General features: G+C 50.8%; 1 protein-coding gene across 1 annotated transcript in view; it reads right to left on the minus strand.

Moving 5' to 3' along the window:
- Positions 1–1229: 1229 nt before the first annotated feature.
- Positions 1230–12001, minus strand: part of PXDC1 (PX domain containing 1) — a 29250-nt gene continuing 18478 nt past the window's right edge. The window contains exons 4-5 of the mRNA XM_054492228.2: positions 6156–6267; positions 1230–2346 (exon numbers count right to left, since the gene is read on the minus strand). Coding sequence (XP_054348203.2) covers positions 2229–2346; positions 6156–6267 — 230 coding nt within the window. The 3' untranslated portion in view covers positions 1230–2228. The remainder of the gene's footprint in view (positions 2347–6155; positions 6268–12001) is intronic.

Raw genomic sequence — 12001 nt, forward strand, 5'->3', positions numbered from 1 at the left:
GTATCGATTTTCTGAAATGACAGTTTAGAGGCAGACAACTCACAATTCTTTCACTTGGTCAAGTTTCTAATATATTTTTGTTTATTTTTATTTATTTTTTGCCAACACCTCAAAATTGGGATATTTCACAAAGAAGAGTCAGATTTCTAGCTTTTATTGAAAAACTAGGAGATCTGGCCATACTGGGCCCATATTGCAGGCAAAACAACCAGCTAAACTGAGCAGTGGTAGCTGCTCCGTTGATGCAGCGTCTGAGCGCCCGTTTGCCATAGCCGCCACCACTCCATACTGCTTCCAACAGTGATGCTGAGTGCCAGTAAGCATGTATCTTTGCACCTAAAGAAACATTTATTTGTACTTATGGCTCTTTCAAGTGTGGGAATATAAAAAATGGACTTACAAGACTTATGTTTTTCCAGAAAAAAAAAAAAGGAAGCCAGAGAATGCTCTGATGTGCTTAATAGGACAACAGATGTCCAAACATGGCACCCCTACTGGCAAGACCTCATTGCGCACGGACTAGTAAGAGTAAAACTTTTTCAGTGAAGGCTGAGCAGGGGATGAGGTTGGGGAGCCAAATTTGAGTCTTGACAGAGGAACACAGCCTGAGCAAGGAGGTGGCCAAGGAAGCTGCATCACAGTGACCGAATGGCTGGGGAGAAGCACCTCTGTGAAACGGATGAGACGAATCCGTGAATCAATCCTTAAAGGTCAGATGGGCATTAATTGAACATGCTGATCAATTCTAATCTTAGCTACTAAGCAGGAAGCCTCATCCTTGCACAGAACCGAATTTGATGCGTCCAGAAAAGAAAGGCAACTGGTCAACCCCGGAGTGAGCCACCTACTAGCCTATTTGAAATCAAGATGCTTTAAACAACACAGCTGGAAGGCAGAGGGAAATGCAAAACCAAAGGAAAGTCCATGTGCTTTGCAGCTGGGTCATCAAAGAGAATTCCTCTGGCTGCCAAAAAGAAAAATGGAGGAAAAGAAAAAAGCCTAAGTCAGCCCCCTTCTCCCTCCAAAATAAAACAAGCTGTGTCCATTTTCCAATCTGGGCAGACCACTTCCCTAGGGTAAGAACATAACACACTTTCTCACTCATGGAATGTGACAGGAAGAGGGGGAGGGACCAGGCCCCAGGAGTCAGTTTTAGTTTCCACCCTGTCCCAAGGCAGGGGACAGAAAGAACCACGCCTTTACACACAAACATCCTGGACAGATCAAAGTAGAGTCACAGATTTTATTTAATTAAAATAGATTAAAAACAGACTGTGTAAAAGAATTAGAATTCTCAATAATTTACTATTATTTACATTAGCAAATGTCGGTCGTTAGTAGACACTGAGCAGAGAAGCTTGAAGAACGGGGATCCTCTCCTGTGGGCAGGGGAGCCCCAGCTTCCCTCGTGATTCCCGTCAAGTTCATTATGGCAGCTCCGTCAAAGAGCACCCCAGGGCGGTGTGGCCGCAGCACCGGGACCTGCACTGAAGGCCAAGACCTGGCAGGCTGGGAAGAAATTCCTTTCCTCTGGGAAGAACCACCAACAGCCAGTGCAAGCTCACACGGGCATCTGGTCGGCAATGCCTTCCCCGCCCTGCAGCTGATACCCCCCCACTGTGCTGGGCCTTCTGCAAACACTCCTGGGGTTGACCCAAACCCAGTTTCCAGATAAAAGATAAAAAGAAAAAAAAAAAAAAAGCCACCCATCCCAGTTCTCAGAGAAATCCTGGATTGCTAAACATCCCCTGCCTGTGGCATCTGGAATGGGCGACTTGTCAAAATCTCCCTCAAGACGTTTTGTGCGTTTGCCGTGGGAGGGAATGGTGGGGAGTCAGGGTGGCTGGGGGGAGCGCTAGGCCACTTGACCAAGAGGGATGCACCTCCCAGGAAGCAGTAACAGTGAGAGCGAGCCCCACAGGAACTGTCCCTGCCCTGGCAGTGCGCAGCCCTGTAGGCACCAAGCGGGGAGTGAAGACCCTCAGAACACAGGCCCTGTGGCCTCCGGCCGTGACCTCAGCTTGCTGGAGACTCTGCGGTCAGCCTGGCCCACTAGGAGCCCCTGCTGCTCCACTTGCAGGATACCCAGGCCTCCTGGCGTCAGTGGGGCCTGAGACATCTGGGAGGTCCAGGGCTGGGGCAGCAGCTGTGACCATGGGGGTCAGCACAGTGGACAGCATCAGAGCTGGCAGTGAACAGCTGAGGCGGGGGAGGCCTGATAGAGAGGTTCAGTCCAAAATGTCTGTCTCGAAGGGGACCAGGTGGTAATAGGACAGGTTGGTGACGTAGGCTGCTGGGTCGTCCCCGTCCTCCAGCTCTGAGGGAAACTCACTGCCATTCTCAAATCTGAAATTAGAGGAAACAGAGGTGAGGGATGGCTCATTGTTGGGATCAACACCAAACACCCGCTGGGCCCGTGAGCGTGGCTTTCAATGCCCACTAGTAAGTGTGCAAAGAACCACGGCTACGAATTAACTGGTGAGCTGGCTCCTACTCTGAGACTGCCAGAGCTTCTGGTTTCCACTGCCTTGGAGACTGCTGTCTGTATTTGCTTAGACAACCCTTAGCGAGGCCTTCATCCATTCCTTCATTCATGGAGTGCTGATGTTCACCTCTTGTTCTGTGCCCAGCACCGCGTCACGCTGTGGGATCAGCAGTGAACCAGGCAGGCAGGGTCTGCCCTCAGGGAAGAGGCGCCTGCCTTGTGCTGGGCCCTGGGGACAGCTGAGAGAGGAGTGGTCACGAGCTCACAGCCTGACCACAGCAGAGATGACACACAGACACACGGGAGGCTGCAGAGGGAACAGGAGTCTGGAGAAAAGCCGGCGAGGCCCGTGGAGGTCACGGCGGGAGACACCTTCTAGCAGGGAAGCCTGCATGTGGGTACGTGTTTCATTCGGGCTCTGGCAGATGAGAAGCATCCTAATGTGGGGGACTTACACGGGGTGTGGAGAACTAGGGAAGAATACAAACCCCAAACATAAGGGGACGTAAAAGCCCGCAATACTGACTCCCCACACACTGGAACTGTTTCTACTCCCTCTGCAGCCCAGGCAGACTTCCTACGTTAAGAAAAGAGACTCCAAGTCTTTAAAAAATGCATAACAAAAAGAAAAGCACAAGAAGGACATTCTCCCCAGGAAGGGGGACAGAGCTGTAAGACTTGTGGGATTTTCCTCAACCTGTGAATCAGCCCAAACCCGGCAGGCCACGTGGGAGTGTGGACAGGGGCAAGCAGCTGCCCCGCCCTCCTGGGAGCCACCTCGGGGCTGCCTCTTATGCCGCCCCCAGTGTCTGAAAGTGGCCCTGGCCAGTGGACAACTGTGGGAACTCAGCCATATCTGGAAAGCTTTGCCATGACCAAGATTACTGCACAGTCCGGGCCCCTGGCCGGACACACAAGGCAGGGCGAGCACATGTCCCCCACAAACCTAGTACGTTGTGCGAATCCCGCTGACCTCAAGGGACGGGGCTGTGAAGACAGCTTTAAGGCATTTGGATAAGAAAGGCTGAGGCTGCAGAGGAAGGCCTCCCCTCTGACTCCACGGCCAGGCCTGGAGTGCGGTGTCAGCCCCCGCCTCGGCTTCCCTATGCTCACAGTCCTGGCAACATGAGGCTGGGACAGAGGCCGCGGCACAAAGAGCCCTAGCTGTGGGTGGGAAAGCTATGGGGGCTCACGGAGACAGAGCAGCTCTCCAACTTCATCCAGGGAATGAAGTCTTTTCCCCAGACCAGGGCTGGATGGAAACCCAAGGGGGAACCTTGGGCGTGCCAAAAGGTTCAAGCCAGGCAAGGGGCGGAGCCACAGCGCCACCTCAAACAGTGTCCCACCACCTGCCCGTCCTCCCCGCCCAGATCACAGGACGACCCTGAGGACGTGAGGAAGGAGGGGGACTGGGATGCTCAGGGAAAATGAGTCACGGGGCTGAGGCTCCCTGAGGTCCCCACAGAACCGCCCAGTGCCTCGGCCCTGGATGACCTCCCAGAAGCCGGGCAATCCCTTCGCCAGCTGAGACTGTCACCTGCAGAGCCCCAGAAGTCCCCACTGGCCCCATCTCTATCAGATACATCCATTCCCTGAGTGCAGGTGGGTCTCTGGCCCCGGCACTGGTGCCCACTTGCCCCTGGGGCCAGACTCGGGGCAGCCTGCTGAGACTCTGCTGTGGGGGCCCTGCCGTGGGCCCGGCGGCACTGGGCTCACAGACTCGGGCCAGACGGTCAGCCTCGGGTGCCAGGGAGGACAGCCACGCAGGGAGGTGAAGCCTCCAGTTCCACAAACGGCGTCTCTCTGTGCTCTTGGTCGCTGTCAACCCCCCACCCGACAGCCGGTGCCGTGTAGAAACAGATCGTCCCTGTGAGACACTGGAGCTGGATCATCGACTCCACTGCGCTGCCCGAGATTGAGCAGCCAGAGAGAGGCCCGGCAAGCCCGAGTCGGAACTCCCTCCAAATGCTCCCGAGCCCCACGGTGGCAGGCGTTTCTTTGTAGGCTTTTCTGGGGTCATGGAGATTTTCTCGGCCCTCTCTCCCTGTGAGCCAGGCGACCCGGAGCAGGTGGCCGCCTATTCAAGACCTGTCACTCCTGTCCACACACAGTCCCGGGCAGCTGCAAGAGCCACACCTCTGGCCCGGCTTTCTTCTCTCCGTGTGTTTCTCCTCAGCTCCAGCCTGCTCACAGTTGAACCTGCCTCCTAAATCTGTCCTCATTCCAGGGTGCCAAGGGCCTCTTGGATATACAAAGGGGTCCCCTTGGAAACACTGCAGACTCAGAACCTGCACAACTGGTGATGAGGAAGGGTCTCCATCTGTCTTCTCCCCAAGACAGTGCCTGGCCAGTAACTACCCCTGCCAAGCTAAAGGGCCTCTTTCTTTCATCCATGATTATACTCCAGCCTTGTACTCCAACGGTGCCAGCCTGTTGGCATGGGGGACCCACAGGTAATGAGTGAATGAGCTATGTACAGTGGGGTCAGGGCAAGGGACACAAAGGGGCAAGGCAGGTCAGGAAAGCTGCAGCCTTGGCCCCACCGGCACAGCCTCTGCCACCAGCAGCTCATGACCCCTCTATTGGGAAGGATTCTCGCACCATCTACCCGAGAGACACACTGGTAAAGGTGGGGTCTGTTAGCAGGAGCCAGTCTCACAAGCCTGACAGGGACCCCCCCGCCCCATGCTCAGTCATGGAGCAGGGATTCAGCAGAGGAGGCCCAGGCCACCGGCTGGAGCCCAGGTTCATGCTAGGGTCACAGCCCAGCAGCCCACAGGCCCGGATGTGGGTCTCGGCACATGTGGCCAGCTCTAGTTTCAATCTGCTGCTATGGAGGGCTAACAAATGGGTGGGGCAAGACCTGGGCCATCCCCAGGCTATGTCATTCCTGGGCCCATAGGGAGACTCTGCAGCCAGAGCTGCCTCTGTGGGACTCTCAAGCGGGATGTTTTACACTCATCATCTGTGGTTTTCAACACAGCCCATGGTGGGACAGCAGAACGGTCCCGTGAAGGTAAGAGAAGTCAGGAAAGGTTAAATAACTTTCTGAGCTCATACAGCCAAGAAGCAGTCTGGATTTGGCTGTCCACCCCAAGCTGTCTGGGGACCCTGGTGCCCCCATAATTCACCAAGAAGATGCCTGGAGGAGAGCCAAGGCTGAAGGTGCTGCCGACCCCAGTGTCGGGCTCTCTAGAGCATGTGTTACAGTCAAATCAGAGACAGAAAGAGCGGAGAAGACAGTGGTGGCTTTGGCTGTCCAGCCTCAGTAATCAGACACATCCTACATCTTCAGCACAGGGCAGGCAGCCATGAGGCAAACATGTCCCCATCTCAGGGAATCAGGACCATGGAGTGTGAGGCATGTGGCCCTCCTGGCCCTGGAGACAGCATCACACCCTTCAGGGCCCCACACAAACCAGGCCCCTAGCCCTGCAACATCTCCTAAATGCCCCTCAGAGCCAGCAACTCCATCCTCCACAGATTTACTAATCAAGATCTCACCAGACTCTGGGAAAGGCAAACTTCTAAAATCAGTGCCCAAATGTAGGTAGGAACTGCTGGGTGGCTCTGGGCACCCACTTCCTTCCATAAGAACAGTGAGCCCCCACCCCACAAGGCAAATGGCTCAGGACAGTCTATGAAACGATATTCAAATCAGCATACTTACAAATGCTCTGTTGGGTCCACGCCCAGGTGCTGGTCTCTTCCGTTTGGTATACTGTGGTCAATAACTATTGTTTCGGTATTTGCTAAACAAAATCCATTGGACCTCATGATTTCTGAAAATCAAAGCAACAAGGTGAGTCCTCAGGAGGGGTCGGTGCTTGAGGTTTTGGAGTGTGGAGCTTACTCCCATCTCCCTGCTTTCTCCTCCACCTGTTGCCCATGCCTTTCTTCCACACTGTAAGAGAATGCTGTGCACCCGAGACCCAATCAGAGCTCTGCTGCAAAAAGTCAGGGAAGAGGTCAACCCCTGCAGGAGCCAGGCCTGCTGTGTGTCTCTCCCCAGACAAAGATGCTCTGGCTGCCTGAGTACGCTCTCCATACGCCCTTCGCTGCGGGCTTCAAGCTGGAGTACAAAGAAGGAGTACTGGGCTCAAATCTGTGAGTCTGCGTGTGAGAGCAGATCTGTGGCAGTGACGCGTGGCTCTGCCCAGGGTACCTCTCCTGGCTGAGCTCTCACTGTGGCTAAGACAGGAGTAACAATATTGACTGCCCTGGGTTGTTGTTCTGACTGAATGAAATCAGTGTGCATTTTATTTTTATTTCAATAGTTTTGGGGGTACAGGTGGGTCTTGGTTACATGAATAAGTTCCTTAGCGGTGATTTCTGAGATTCTGGTGGATCCATCACCCAAGCAGGGTACACTATACCCAATAAGTAGTCTTTTATCCCTCACCCCACGTCCCCAAAGTCCGTGATATCATTCTTATGCCTTTGCATCCTCATAGCTTAGCTCCCACTTCTAAGTGAGAATATACAATATTGGTTGCCCATGCCTGAGTTACTTCTCAGTGTGCGTTTTAAACCAAAGGGTGACTTTCACTGTTGTGCTTTATAAAATTCTGTATGTAAATGATTTTTTTTTCCAAATAAGCACAGACTTGGGTAATTTAGAAAAGCCAGCAAAGAAAAACGACTTCCTACATCCACACTGGCCGCACGGCGTGAGCTAGAGAAGGTGGAAGTCTGCGCTCGTCCTTGGCTGGAGGGGCTGGAATGGAGGATGAGGAGCCAGGACAATGAGCTCCATGGCCTTGGGACTCAGTTTCCTCCAATGGAAAATTTCAAAGTTGTATTATCTCTGAGGATCCTTCTCACTCTGAAACCCCATGAATTCCTGGATCGCATCACGCCATCTGGTCCATCTAGGTATAAAAAGCTGCAGCGTTCGTTTGTATTTTCTGAGGGACCGCGTTTCCGTCCCCTCGCTTGGCAGATGAGATCTGGTAGCCATGGCCAGTTCTTGGCGCTAAAGTCCTCCAGCTGTCCGTGAGCCTGCTCATCTCCTAACCACAGTTCTAAGACCAGGACCACCTTCGTCTGTTCTTTCGAATCAGAACCTCTATGCACCCCATAAAAGTCATGCCTAAAATATACTCCAAATTCCTGGTGCCTTCTCAAATCCAAGGGATTATCTTCTTCCCATTCAGGGCACAGCTCCAAACAGCCCTCCCTCTCCCCTGGCAGACCACACCCAACAGGAACATCGCTCGCTGCCCCATCTGATGCCTTAGTTGCTTGGGGGACTGTTTTTCTTTATTTTTTCTTACACCTTACCACAATTTAGCCTGGTTTATTCCTGTGTATGGATTTGCTTTCTTTGGTAACTGAAATAGTCACTTTCTGTTTAATCTTTCTAGGTATTTGGTTCTCAGTTCTTTGAACTGCTTTCCATACGAAGAGAATTAGGGAAATTAAACAAAAATGAGGAAAGAAAAACAGATTTCCTCCTCGTCCCCCATAGGATCAAAATGTCGATTCATCAGTCAGATTCATCAGGTCATTGCTAAAATTCCACCTGCCTTTCTGGAGAAGGGGTCACTGGTGTTTCCTGGGGACATCAGTCCTCAGCTCTTCTCTGCCCTCCTCCCTGTACCACCTGGTAGAGCTGCAGGTCCTGAGAAGGAGCTCTGCAACGCAAAGAGGAATCAGTGCCCAAAGTCTGGGGTCAGCCACACTTCCAGGTGCAAAAGGGGCGAAAGAAGATGCTTACCAAAGCCTCACTGAACAGGCGGACTGTGAAAACTACTATATCCTAACAAGATAAACTAAGATTCCCTCGCCCCTCTATCTAAAATGGGTGGCAGCACAGAACCACTGCCTTTATTGTTTTTATTAACTCTGACCCAAATCTGTCTTTCTTGGGAAGCACATAAAACCTCAGAGCAACCTCCATACAGCCAGCTGACAAGCCCCATCCCCCTTTCTCCCACCCATTCTGCAAAGGGAATTTGGTTGGGTGGTGGCCTGCAAGTTAAAACAAATGTCACTGCTGCAAATCACTTCTGAATAAAATTCTGAAGAGTTACTTTACATGCCTAATCTTTCTTAAATGTGAAATTTGGAGCTCTATAAAATGGAGTCATTACCAGTCCCCCAAAAAATAGATTTGTCAGCAATCATTCCTTAATTGCCTCTGACAAGGAGCCTCATGCACATACTTGTGGTTTAATTATTTGCAAGGCTGGCTGGGCCCTGGAGGACACTAAGGTACGTCTGGTGCCTCCTGCATGGACCTTGCTGTCTCAAGCCCGGCCCAGAGAGGGACTTCGCTTAGACTCTTGCATTTCACTAAAGATGATCCCCGAGAAGCTCCGGTTCCCTCCTGGATCCCATCTCTGCTCTCAGCCCCAGAACCTCGAAAAACCTTGGGGCAAGCCAGGCTACACAGCTGGCAGGTGTGCAGCAACCTCTGGAACATTTATTCCCAACGCGGGTTCAGAAAGGGATGGTTTATTGAAAAGCAAATTGTCTTAAAACCTAAGGAAGTGTACACAGCTTTTATATGCCTGTGCTAGTTGAAAATAGAGCACAGATTCTGTAACAGTTTACATTTTTATTTACTTGGTCACTTTAACAAAAAAGTCCTAAGAAAAGTTGTAGAAATTAGAACAGGTCCACAGTTTTTTAAAAAAGAAGAAAAAACATTTAACTCTAGCAAGCCTCTAATTGTAGGGACCACTGGTTTAAGGAGATCATCTTGCTAAGCCTGTAGTCTGTGCCCCGTTTCAACCACGGACAGCAGATATTTAAATGGGAGTTGACCTCCCGGGTCAGTTTTCACAAGAGCATGGTGTAGACCATGAACTTGTACCTTCAAGCAAAAGGCTGCACTGAGATTCACTGCTACGGGACCAGGGAGCCTGACTTGTAACAAAGTCCACTGATAACTTGCCATGTGCCTTCGGCCAGAGCACTAGCAAGCATGGCATGTCTGCAGTGTGGAATGCTGGCTCCTCGGGAGGCACGAGCAGGTAGGAAAGCATGCAGACTGTGCAGCTGGGGAAGGCTCTGCTACTTATGCCTGGAGAGCCAGGTTACTTCTTGCTCAGTTTCTTCATCTGTACAATGGGAATAAAGGTATCCATTCCAAAGGCCATTGTGCAGACTGACTGAGATGATGTATGTAAAGAATCTAGCAAATGCTGAGGGCTCAATAAAGTCTTGAGTGATCTATCATGATCATTCAGTGCCCTTTTATTAATTGCCTAATTGGGCTACCCCTATTTAGTAAAAATAAGGTTGACATTATACAGAAGCCAGATTAATGAAAAACAGTGTTCTATTTCCAGGCCCCCTAAACCTAAATAATCAGATTTTGTGGCTGAAATTGATGAGTCCAAGTAGCTGTATCAAGGCTGAGGTCCGCACTTCCTCATAGCTATTATGATCATTGTTAGTAATGTCCTCACATCTGTTATGACGTAAATAAAAAAGAACGGAAGAAAATGTTGTAATTCAAGAAAAATTATAGCATCTGAGCCTCTCTTCAAACATACAACGTGAATGTCTTAGAAGTCAGCTTAGTATTTATAGCAAGAATCCTTGACCAATGTAGCCATTTTAATCACATACATGACTGATTCCATGAAATAGTTGACTTTCAAGCTATTTTTTTACACTCATATTTTTCCAAATGAAAACAGCCCTGCTCTTCCATGGAAACTGACGTTGGCACAATTCTGTTAACTAAATGAAAGACCTCCTCCACTTGAATTTCAACAGTTTTTCCACCAATGTTCCTCTTTTCCGTGGGGGCCCCAATCCAGGATCCCTTGTTGCAATGAGTTGCTCTGTCTTGGTCTTCTACGACCTCTGACGGCTCCTCCGTCTTTCCTTGTCCCTCATGACTATAACACTCTTAAGAGAGGACTGAGCTATTTTAGCAAATGTCCCTCGATTTGGGTTTGTTGGCAGTTTCAGAGTGATTCGATCGAGGTGATGCATTTTTGGCAGGAATCCTACACAGTGACGCTGCATGAGACCTGGAGTGGCATATGGGGGTGGGGGTGATGCTGACAGGTCCTGCTGCTGGTGAGGCTGCTGTGGAGTGCCTGGTGGGGAGGCTTCTGCCAGCTGTTTCCACAGTGAAGTTACCACCTTTCCTTTTGTAGTTAATAATTGAAGGAGGATGCCTTGAGGCTATGCAAATCCTGTTTCTCCTCCAAGTTTCACTCACAAATCTTTGCATCTATCAATCAATGGATCTTTTTTGCAACAATTACCAATGTGTCTGTTTGCCTGATGGCAATTTTTCTGTTTTTTAGATGCAGCTATGTTTTCATAGCCCCACAAACGTCACAATCCCTCACTTCAATAACTCTATTCCTTTTCTCAGCAGACATGCAGTCTCAGCCGTGAAAGCATTCATACTCTAGCCTTCCTCCCTTTCACCTCCTCTCTCCCACTGTATTTCCCATGTACTCCAGCAACGGAACAAAACCCAAAGCAGTGCCCTTGTATTAACTGGCTAACTGGGCTACCCCTACATAGTAAAACTAAGGTTGAGATTGGCCAGAAGCCAGATTAATGAAAAATAAAATTGTGATTCATTTCCAGGCCTCTTAAACCTGAATGGTCAGATTTTGTGGCTGAGATTGATGAGTCCAAGTTGCCAGATCGAAGCTGAGGTTTGCATTTCCTTTTACGTTACACAGCTGCAGCCACGGGGCAGAACGCTCTAGAGTCCTGCTTTCTTACATTTGATAAGCATTGGGACAAAGAATGATTGAGGCTGCACTGGTTGGAAGCATTGCCAAGGGACGCAGTCCATCCTGACTGTCCTCACCGTGGCCCCAGGATGTGGAAACAGTCGCCGCGCCTGCTAGCGCCGAGCGCCATCTAGTGGAGCTCCTGACAACTAAACTGTCCTAGAGAAGCCAAGGCACTCGGCGCCTGCAGGTCCCCATCCCCAGCCTACATCATGAGAGCAGAGACAGACAGTGCCTGTTCCCCATGGCACCGCCTCCCTACACGTATGTCAGTGGCATAAGAAATGGAGGAGGAGGGTGGGTGTGGGCTCTCGGCCGGGAATGAATGGAATCAACCAGGACAGCAGTGGACAGGCAGGTTTGCAAGAAGGACCCTGCAGGGCCACAGTCCATGCAACGGCTGGCCAGTCCCCTGCAGGAGGCCGAGGCTCTGGAGTGGAGGTGACAACATCAAATGGCTTGTGTGGGCTAGGCTCTGAATGCCCAGAATGACCAAGAACTTGGGCTTGATTGTGAGAGTGAGCTTTTAAGACAGTTAATGAGCCTCAGAGGTCAGAGCTTTGGGATGACTGGCTCAGTCCTCGGGTTCATATCCTGGAGAAAGGGGGAGGCATGAGAGAAAGCCATGTGGACAGTCTCAGGTGATACCAGGACTCTCTGGACCCCGCGCCTCAGCCTGGGGAGCCACAGATCCAGAAACATGCCAAATATGGGACCAAGACTGAGAACACGATGTGCCTATGTGTGAGCCATTTTCTCAAAGGGATGTTGCGGCTATTTATTGTCAATAGTAATTTCA

Source organism: Pongo pygmaeus, chromosome 5 (assembly GCF_028885625.2).
Source record: "Pongo pygmaeus isolate AG05252 chromosome 5, NHGRI_mPonPyg2-v2.0_pri, whole genome shotgun sequence".
Lineage (NCBI taxonomy): Eukaryota > Metazoa > Chordata > Mammalia > Primates > Hominidae > Pongo > Pongo pygmaeus.